This window comes from Acomys russatus, chromosome 6 (assembly GCF_903995435.1).
Source record: "Acomys russatus chromosome 6, mAcoRus1.1, whole genome shotgun sequence".
In the NCBI taxonomy this organism is placed as follows: Eukaryota; Metazoa; Chordata; class Mammalia; order Rodentia; family Muridae; genus Acomys; species Acomys russatus.
In genome coordinates this window covers 38,623,234-38,634,134 of record NC_067142.1, presented here as the reverse complement: position 1 = coordinate 38,634,134, position 10,901 = coordinate 38,623,234, and the positions used below count along the sequence as shown (strand labels likewise).

The 10,901-nt window shown below is 42.5% G+C and overlaps 1 protein-coding gene across 1 annotated transcript in view; it reads left to right on the top strand.

The window, feature by feature from the left end:
* Nucleotides 1–170: 170 nt before the first annotated feature.
* Crb1 (crumbs cell polarity complex component 1) overlaps nt 171–10,901 on the top strand; it is a 209,882-nt gene continuing 199,151 nt past the window's right edge. Inside the window, exons 1-2 of the mRNA XM_051148315.1 lie at nt 171–654; nt 864–944. Of these exons, the coding sequence (XP_051004272.1) occupies nt 171–654; nt 864–944 (565 nt within the window). The remainder of the gene's footprint in view (nt 655–863; nt 945–10,901) is intronic.

Below are 10,901 nucleotides of genomic sequence, written 5' to 3'. Positions count from 1 at the left end.
CCTTCCAGGCCTGATTCACGAATAAGGCGGAAAGAACAGAACAGAAGAGAGGAGTGTCCCGACGAGGCTGCGAACCCTGCAGACTGGCCGGGGTTGCAAGTCGCGGTTTTGGGTGCTGGGACAGTGACAATAAGGCCAGCGCGGCCACGAAAAAACGAGTCTCCATTAGCATGCTTTCCCCGGGCGAGCGCGGCACGGGTCCTCCTCGGAGACAGACCTTCCGAAACCCACAGGGCAGGGCGACCCCAGGAGGGGCGCAGACAGTGGGGTCAGTCAGTCAGTCAGTCAGCACCGGCGACGGCTGCAGGAAGCGGAGCCTGGCCAGGCCCGGAGAACCGCGCGCGCCCGTGACCCTTTCCCTCCCAGGTTGTCCAGGGCAAGCGCCCCACAGGCCCATTACCGGGAACCCCGGGCTCCCGCGCCGGCTCGGGGCCGCCCAGCTCCGATCCCCCGCCGCGCTCGCGCCCACCCACTTCCGGGTCCGGCCCCCCACCTCATCCACCTCCGCGGCGCTCCTTCCCCCCTCGCCGAGTCCCGCCGCCGCCGCCAGCCAGGCACGTCAGCCGCGCGCAGCCGCCCAGCCGCCGCGAGAGGCCCGGGAGCCCGGGCGTCCGCCAGAGCGCATGCGTGCGCCTCCGGTCCCGCGCATGCTCCGTGAGTTCCCTTTTTGCGCCTTGGGTGTCTGGTCAAGATCTCGAGCCCGTCATACCGGTTTTAGTGGCGACTTAGGGACCCTCTTTGACTGAAACAGAAAAACTGCGTTTCCGGAGTGGAAACGAAGATAGCTCTGATGAGTTAGGAGGACCTGGCGGCGTGACATCTGGCGCGCCCCCAGTTCGTCACCAAGCATTCACCTCTGAAAGCCTGCTCAACCCACTGTGGCAAACACCCAAGTGCGGGCTGGAATTCACTGTGTGGCTTTCCGACCTACGTACACCTAAAGTGTAAGCGCACGTAAAATTGTCATGTCTGTGTTTATTACTGTGGACAGAAAATGCGCGTGTGGGTGTAGGATGAGAAAAGGACAACTAAATCTCTAAAGGTACTTAGAACCCCAGCCTAACATGTTACACCGACAGACTGCCCTGTGAACAGATATGCCCGGCTGGCGAGGAAAGTGCTAGATACCATTTGTACACTACTAAGAGAAATGGTACAAAGGCCGTGACCAATAGAAATAGACATCCCTCCTTCGCCCATAACTCCACCTGCTTCATAAGTCACACATAACTAGGAGTCTGAAAAGGCCACTCTCTCATTAGACGGCATGGGGCAAGGACATACCCAGGAGAAGAGATGGAGGAATGCCTCAACTTTGTTTGCCTCATACGGATAGATACAGCAGTTAAGGTGCTTTATTGATGTGATGCACAGGCCGGTTTGTGGATAGCTCTCTAGAAATGTGGTGCCATCCTAGCTGTTGGCAAAGACCGACATTACTTCCTCTCTGATCCTTCAAATGGAGGCCCCCACCTGTGTCTTCACCTCAGAACAATTCAGAGTGAAAACTAGATTGTCAACTCTTGCCTAAATTTCAAGCATATTTGGCTTTTCTTGTGAGTGTTATAGATTTGCTAGTCCCCACAACTGAATGAAAAACTGAAGATGTGACAGCTCCTAGGTATGGTTAAGGAGGTTATTGTAGATATGAGGGAGAGAACAGCCAGAAGCATCTGGAAGGGTCCAGACTGAACTGGACTATTGGAGACAGGGAGTGACATGAGAAGAGAAGAAAGAAGAGAGGGGTGAGCTGAGAGAGGAGAGAAGAGTGCTAAGAGAGGAGATTAGGCCATGAGCCACCCAGGACACCAAGCAGCCAAGAGACCCTGTAGCCAAAATGGCTGGGTTATATAGGAGAGAAGCTTTGGGGAAAGAAAGGATGCTCAGGGGCTGGAGAGATTTGGTGGAAGGGGAGGCCAGTCGGGATGACTTTGTCACAGTTGATGAGGTACTTAGAACCTGACAGCCAGCTTCTGCTGTGATGTGTTGAATAGGCACCTCAGTCGTTTGTACCGAGCTTGAGACCTAACAACAATTATATGACCTAATGTCTGGACTTAAATTATGTCTATCTTGCTTCTCCATCCTATGGTTTGAGTTTCTCTGGAAAACAAAAAGCAAAACAATGTCTTAAAGTTTCCTCAGTCTCATGCCATGGAAACACTAACACACTGTGCAAGGGCCTGTAAGGACAGAGCAGCAGCCAAGCAGGAAGAGCCCTCACACACGCACATGTCTTGTGTCTTCCTGGTGCTGATATGACTGTGGTCTTAACACCCTTGCAAGGTGTTTAATGGGTTCGTTTTCAAAAACAAAAAGGTTTTTCTTCATCCAATTAAATGCCCATAGAACAGCTTATTGAATGGAACATTAAGAGTTTAATAAACATGGTTTTCAAAAACGTGACAGCTATAAAATGTCTAGGAATGGATCTTAATTATATTCAACTTGAATGCAAATTCTCTGCAAGTAGGCTAGCAATTTTTTCTGAGGCAAGTTATTAATCATTCACTTTCTGCATCTTTAAAAGCTTATAGGATGTAAATATTCTTTTTGCACCATAAACTTCACAAAGGCCAGACATTGATTAAATTAAACTTAAAAGCCATTGTTTTCTGACCTCTCAGACACTCAGAAGAATAACAACCAAATAGTTGAAGACTGCTCTGTAGTGAGAGTTTTGGTTTCTTAAAACAAATCGGTTTTGAGCTGAGTGGGGTGGCACACACCTGGGAGGAAGAGACAGGCAGATTGCTGTGAGTTTGAGACCAGCCTGGTCTACAAAGCACGTCCAGGGCAGCCAGAGCTACACAGAGAAACCCTGTCTCAACACAAAACACTTATGTTAATATGGTTCTTTTAAATTCCTGGTGTGGGATAAGAGGCTGCTTCACAGCAAGTGGTTATGATTTACCTCATCCACTAGCAGGATTTTGGACAGCTGCAGATAGTTTACGTTTGGAACTCTGGGGACTCTTGAGAGGTTATAAATATCAGATCCCAAAGAGGGATAGGGCACTCTGGAGAGGTGGCTGATACTCCCCTGCTGCTGCCCTCGCTGCTGCTGGTTTGTCCTGCTGCTGCATTTGCTGTTGCTGGATTGCTGTTTTGCTGGACTGCCTGATATTATGATGGTGAAGATTGGATTTGCCTCCAGGAACTCTATGTTCCTAATCAGCAGGAAGGAGCCTATAGAGGTCTCCTCCCCCATTCCTCTCTATCCTTATTTCTCTTCTACCTAGTGTTGGGGGTGCGGGGGGGAGTTGGAAGGGGTTAATTAGGATGCAGTAAGTCTTGGAAGTGTGGTAAATGTAAGAACCCAATAAAATAGCTTAAAAAAAAAAAAGCCACCACTGCTCTCCTAGACCCTCTGTGCTAGATAACAAAATTCTCCAAGCTTGATAATTTGTAAGCAGTATAATTTTATTTTTCACATTTCTAGAGTGTGGGAAACCCAAAATTGAGGTTTTGACATTCAGTATCTTGTAAGTGCTCATTTCCCCCTCTGTCCTTACATGGAAATAATGAATCGACCTGCCTCCATCTTAGGCTTAAAAGTCATCTTATGGTAAAGACAAACTAGACTCCTTCCTGTTTTAAGAGGGAAGACAACTACGTCTTTGTTTCATAAAGTTGTTTGTAACCATCTAGCAACCCTACTTTGTTTCAAAAGGTTGTTATGACTACCTGTTGTTATGACTACTTTGTTAGGACCACCTTGCAATCATGTCTTTGTTTCAAGAGGTTGTTATGATTAATTTGCTATGCTTGTGTTCTGCTCCTATAACCCCACCTATTTTGACCAGCAAACTCCCCATTTTGAAACCCTCTTTCCCTGATCTATAAAATTTTTCTCTTTTTTATGTCCAATGCTAACCTCTCAAACCCTGCTGTAGGGAGAGGCAACCTGTGTACCTGAATTTTTTTTTTAAAGAGCTTGTGTAATTAGTTGCTTACATAATTTGGTCATCATGATTTTGGTCAGTGGTCTTTCTCTTCCTATCTTTAGGATTAATAGAAGAAGAGATTATCTCATGACAAATGGCAAAAAGTTTCTTTTAAAAGTCCTAAAATAGTTCCTCTTAACTCTTTTAAGCCATGTTCATTCATGAGGACCAAACTCTCATGTCAACAACTATACTGTAGATATAAATGTCAGTGTATGAATAAGGGGTGGAGCATTTACCATAATCATGAAATGAAAATTAAATATTCCCAAACTTGAAGCAACTCGTGGGTACAAAAACAGATGAATAGGTAATATTGAATTTTTATATAGTAAGTAATATTAAGTATTACTGAAAAATAGGCTAGTGATAAATGTAGTATATGTGTGTATGTGTGATGTGTGTGTGTGTGTGAGATGTGTGTGTGTGTGCCCCCAAAACAAGGGTTTTTGGTTTTTGCACAGTTAGACTGTTCATTGCTTTGCTTCAAGACACTCCTAGAGAGAAATGCTCCAGAAAATGCTTCAAACTTTCAGTTTTGGCTGCTGCGCAGGGTGTCAGCTGCTTTGGTTGCAGTCACCTTTGCTGAATTGCTGCTTTGCTGCTTAATGAGTTTGATGGGATCTTGACGATGAAGAGTGGAATCCACCCAAGGAACTGAGATTAAATAGGTCTACTTCTCCTGTCCCCATTAACCACCTTTCTCTCCTATCTAGGGTAGGTGGATTGAAAGGGAGGTATAGACATTAATGAACCTCAAATAAAGTAGGTTTGTAAAAGTTCAAAGTCTACAGATAAGAGCATAACTGTCTCCCAGACAACTAAATAAACCCCAAACATCACAAAACTATACATTATAAGCATTTGAAATCTAATCATTTTGCTTCTTGAGCTGGAGCCACAGGAAAAGAACAGATTGAAAAATGGCATGAAATAATATGTGTTCTTTATTTTGGTAAATACAAATTAACAAGGAATACAGCTATTTTTGAAAAGGATATGCCTTTATGGTATCGAGCCTTGTTGGAGGAAGGGCTTGGGTCGACTTTCTGTTCTTTCTCTGCTTTCTGAGTGTGGATGCAAGGTTACATGAGAATTCTGGAATTTTGGTTTCATTAAAACAAACACACAGAGCACAGAGAGAGAGAGAGAGAGAGACAGAGACAGAGACAGAGACAGAGACAGACACAAAGAGAGAGATTATAAGAAAGTGTTTCCATTTTAATCCCACATATAAGGATATGAGGCTGTTTTGGATGGTCCACAGCAGCTGACTATGATTTGCCGGGACAGTTTTGCCAGATGCATTGTCATTCTTGGGAGCAGGACTGGATTGCAGTTTGTGGTGGAGGTGGTGGTTGCAGTTTGTTAGTAGTTGTGCTCAAAGAAGAAACAAAAGGAAAGAAATTAGCTTCATGGATTTTCCTAATCCCTTTCTTCCTTCTATCATTGTTTATTTCCTGTCTAGTGTTAGGGGGTGAAACCTGGAGGATAAAGGATAGGAAAAAGAAGAACTTACATTCTGATGGGTATAAAATAGAACCTCAGAGTCATTTTGATTTTCATTTCTCTGATGACTAAAGACGTTGAGCATTTCTTTAAGTGTTTCTCAGCCATTCGATATTCTTCTGTTGAGAATTCTCTGTTTAGTTCTGAGCCCCATTTCTCAATTGGGTTATTTGGTTTGGTGGTGTTTAATTTCTTGAGTTCTTTATAAAGTTTGGATATTAGACCTTTGTCAGATGTAGGGTTGGTGAAGATCTTTTCCCAGTCTGTAGGCTGTCGCTTTGTTCTGTTGACAGTGTCTCCTGCTTTACAGAAGCTTCTCAGCCTCATGAGGTCCCATTTATTAATGGTTGACTTTAAGGCCTGGGCTGTTGGTGTTCTGTTCAGGAAGTTGTCTCCTGTGCTGGTGAGGATGTGGAGAAAGAGGAACACTCCTTCATTGCTGGAGGGAATACAAAGTACAACCACTTTGGAAATCAATCTGGCACTATTTCATAAAACTGGGAATAGGGCTTCCGTAAGACCCAGCTATTCAACTCCTTGGAATATACCCAGAAAATGCTCTAGCACACAACAAGGACATATGCTCAACCATGTTCATAGTGGCCTTATTCATAATAGCCAGAAGGTGGAAACAGCCTAAGTGTCCCTCAGTAGAAGAATGGATAAAGAAACTGTGGTACATTTACACTATGGAATACTACTCAGCTATTAAAAACAAGGAACTCCTGAAATTTGTAGACAAATGGATTGAACTAGAAATGATCATAATGAGTGAGTTAACCCAGAAGCAGAAAGAGTCAAGTGGTATATACTCACTTATAACTAGACACTAGCCCAAGGACATGTCCCATGAAAGTCTTCACCTACCAGGAAAGTGGGATAGATGTGAGGCATCCTTTTGGGACTCTAGGTGAGAGAAGTATGGGAGAATGGGAAATAGAAGGAGGGTCCTAGAAACCTACAAGGAGAACATTATGACAGGCAGATGTGGGCCCAGGGGTTCTGCACAAACTGTGGCACCAACCAAGGACAATATGTGCAGTAAACATTGAACTCCACGCAGGTCTATCCAAGGGACAGGTCATTCTCTACAGATGAGTGAAGAGTGGGGACTGATTTTCACATCAACTCTGATGCTCCATATTTGACCATGTCCCCTTGATGGGGAGGCCCAGTGGTACTCAGGGGAAGCATAGCAGGCTACCAAGAAGAGACTTTAGACCCTATGATCATATACAAGGGGAGGAGGTCCCCCTCAGTCACAGTCATAGGGAAGGGAAATAGGGTGAAAGTGGGAGGGAAGGAGGAATGGGAGGATAGCAGAGATGGGATAACTAATGAGATGTAATATGAATGAATTAATAAATAAGTAAATTTTTAAAAAGAAAAGAAAAGAAGAACTTACAAAGTAGCAAACTGGCTACAGGTCACCCCAGGATGAAATGTGGCCTTGCAGGCATCGGGGAGGAACAGCAGCAATGACCTGAGCCTCAACCAGCCACACGGAACCATATTTAATGATTGTTACACAAAAGTTGCTTTTGAGTAAAATAAGTTCCTCATACCAAAGCCCCTAGTCTATATGTTTCATGAAAGAAAAAAAAATCATGCTTCCGCAACTTTAACCCTTAGCATGCACTGTTTGCATCACTCAGTAATTCCAGGGGTACTGGGACTGTCTTGTGACCAAAGTCCTGCAAAAGCTGTAGAGTTCCTTCAGAAAAACGGCTCTGTAGATCACAGAAAACAAGCATAGTGTTCTATAGTGATGTCTTCAAGGTCAAGGTACTTCTAGAAAATAACCATCTGTTCTGATGTCCACCCTGGATACGATGAAAAAACAACTGTTTTATTCTCATGTTTACCCTACATATAATGATTCTACCAGAATTCCACTACACTCTTGTCTTCCCAACTGTGATGGATTCTACCCCTTTAGGACTGTAAGCCAAATAAATGCTTTCTCCTCTAAAGTTGCTTATGTCAGGCATTTTCTCATAGCACCAGAAAGGAACCTAACCCACCATAATGTATTGTTGCCTGTCCAGCTCACCCAGCAGACTAAGATTGTTTAGGAAAAGCGGTGTTAATCTCTTAAACTGCTGTATTTTAATAACTAGTAGGATTCCTAGATGCTGGTGAGTCTGTAGTAAATAACCTAGTGGGACATTTTCAAATGTACCTCACCAAGAAGCCAAAAATAACAACAACACTATTTCTAGATAATGCTGAGCTTCTCTTGAGGTATTAATCTAGTGTGCCGGCCGTTCTTGGCTGCCAACTTGACTACATCTGGAATTAACTAAGAATGCAAAGTGCTGGGCTTCTCTGTGAGCGATTTTTCTTGATAGATCATTTGAGTTGGGAAGGCCAACCTCAATCTAATCCACACCTTCTCATGACAGCCCATATATAGGACATGAAAGAAAGAGGATTATGCTTTTTGCCTGCTTGCCTTCATTCACTTTGGTAGCTTTTTACCTTGCTGCAAAGGCAATTCTTCACTGGTATTAGAGCCTACTTCTTGGGGATTCAAATGTATACTAAAGATCAGCTGAGGCAACATCCTCATAAACAGAAAATCTTCTCTCTCTCTCTCTCTCTCTCTCTCTCTCTCTCTCTCTCTCTCTCTCTCTCTCTCTCTCTCTCATGGCCAAATATGGGGCACCAGAGATCCTGTGAAAGTCAGTCCCCAGTCTCCACTTAACTGTGGAGAATGTTCTGTCCCTTGGTTAGATCTGGGTAGGGGTTTGATGATGGCTGCATGTTTTGTCCTTGGTTGGTGCCTTTGATCAAGCAGAACCCCTGGGCTCAGATCCACCCATCATAATGTTCCTCTTGTAGGTTTCTAGGACCCTCTGGATCCACCTACTTCCCTATCCCTTATATTTTTCTCACCTAGAGAAGAACAGTTTTATGTTAGCAATTAAAACCTGAAGAAGGTGCGAGTGTCATTCAAGAACCCATATAAGTGCCAGCCTCCATAAGTCAAGAATAGGGACAGCTCATGGGCTTTGTGAGAAAAGAGTTACTCTATGATCTGAGAAAATCCTAGTGTGGAAAGCAAGTGTAAAGTGACATCTAATCCCTTCTTTAATTATAGCAGCAGAAAGAAATGATTTGGGATTTGGGTAGAAAGGCTCAAGAGGTTTATGAGCAGGCTAAGACCCTCTTGCAGGACATGCCAAAAAGCAGTGTTACCTGCTATCCAATGAGGGCATCAGATGTAGATTGCACACTTACCTAGGTCAACTTGCGCCATATGTGGCTGTCAAATAGATTTTATAAGGCGTATGCCTTTCAGCAAGGATTACAACTATTCCTCGCCTGTCTAGATACCGTCACAGTCCTCTTACAAGAACTTCTGTGCAAGCACACAAGAGCTCTAGTCTCCACCAGTGGTCTCACCCAATTCAGTGTTTTATGAGGGCACCAACAGTTAACTGATGGGTGACAGATGTAGCCATTTCACAGTGATGTGAAAAACTGGGCTGATGACAACCAGGAGCAATGATACTTTAACCTACCAAACAACTATATTATAATTGGGTTAGTTTTAAAGGTGCATTATTAAATTAAAGGTTAAAGAACTTAACTATACGAGGCATCTTGCACCAATGAAAAATGATGCCCTAAGGTTGTGAAGTAAAACCCCCAGTGCAAGGGGTAGGGTATGAACTGTTAGCCTGGGTTAAGAGCCTAAAGCCCGGCAAACCATAAAGTCTACTTTTGTTGTTGCTGCTGCATGCTCGAGATGGTAAGACTCTGCTACTGATGACATCACATATTTTGGTTATAGGAACATATAAAAATATAACTGAAATTGAGCTAGGAGTTCCTTCCTCATTGGCTTTCACAGTACTAGAAGGTGCTGCAGAGGCAAATTTTTCACAAGCAGTCCTGCTCAGCTATGGATTGTATGTGCTACAGTATTAAATTGCCAGGCTTATGCGATAGTGTCACAATGATCATGTGTACGTTCAACTAAAGCCCTGATCCACAAGTGGCAATTCATGTACTACAAACCAGAACACAAAAAATGTGGCTTGGGTGGACACAGATCCCAGTGGGAAAACCCCAGCTACTGTCATTATTAAGTGGATGTGATACATTTGTCAAAGTGTCTAAACATTGGTGTGATGCCCTTACATCACTGTTGCTGTTAGCCCGAACCAGTCATGGAAGGAATAGCTGGTGAACCCTAGAGGCCCATAACATTATAATAACTGCTGTATACAGCAAACTTTTAAACAACATCATACTAAATGGGAAAACTGATATGTTTACTCTAAAATCCAGAATAAGACAAGGAGGCTCGTTCCCTCCTCTCTTACTCAGCATAGTGCTTGAGGTTTTATTTATAGCAATTGGACAAAGAAATATAAAAGTAGGAAAGGAAAAAGGTCAAGTTATCCCTATTTGCTATTGGGAGATAACATGAGACTATGCTGTAAGTTAAGCCAAAATACTATATATAAGATCCTATAGACTACTATAAGATCCTATAGAATCTTCTAGATAATGTGAGATCCATTAAACATTTATAGTGATGTTGCAGAATAAAATAATCAATACATATATATTAGATACAGTATTCCTCATATATACAATCAATAAACTCTCGGAAAAAGAAATTAGTAAAATACTTTACAATATCTCCGAAAGATACTAGAAACAAACCTAACCAAAGAAGGGAAAGACTTCTAAAATGAAAATCTGAATGAAAAGAAAAACGTGAAGACATTAGATGATAGAAAGATGTAGTCTATGCATTTAATACAGTATCCATAAAAATTCAATAATGTATATTATGGATCTTGAAAAAGCCAAAAAAATCATGAATAGTGAAAGTAATTCCTTTTTTGTGAAAACATTATTCCTTTTACCAGTATTCTCAAACCTGTGGGTCCCTTACAACAAGCAGGTAATCTCACAAACCCAACATATGCTCCCATGTTTCCCCTAAAAATAGATACAGGTGAAGAGGGATTTGTGGTTGTGTACAGTGTAAGATCCCATGCATAGACACCCCTTATGTATAACCCAGATGAGATGTTAGATTTGTTAGATATGTTGCTTGTGTGATGCCTTTAACTTTCTGCATGACATTCTAGTATGAGAGTATATCACTCTTATCAAGAGTTCCATTCCTTTGCATTTCTGCTGTGACCACAATCAATGGAGTTATAAATATCACTGCACACTTTTTATTATGCTATTCGTGTTTCTATGAAGTAGCTTTTAAAAGGGATTGTTAAATTAAGGTCATATGCATGATTTTAGTTTTAATAGCCATTACCAAAGAACATCCTGAAAAATACAACCAGCAATTGTGCCTGTGTAAGAAGCCTATATCTCAAGATTCTATCTAACACTAGACTTTTTATGGACTAAAAATACAACAGACACTAAGTTATATTGATAAAAATCAAAACTGCAGAAAAG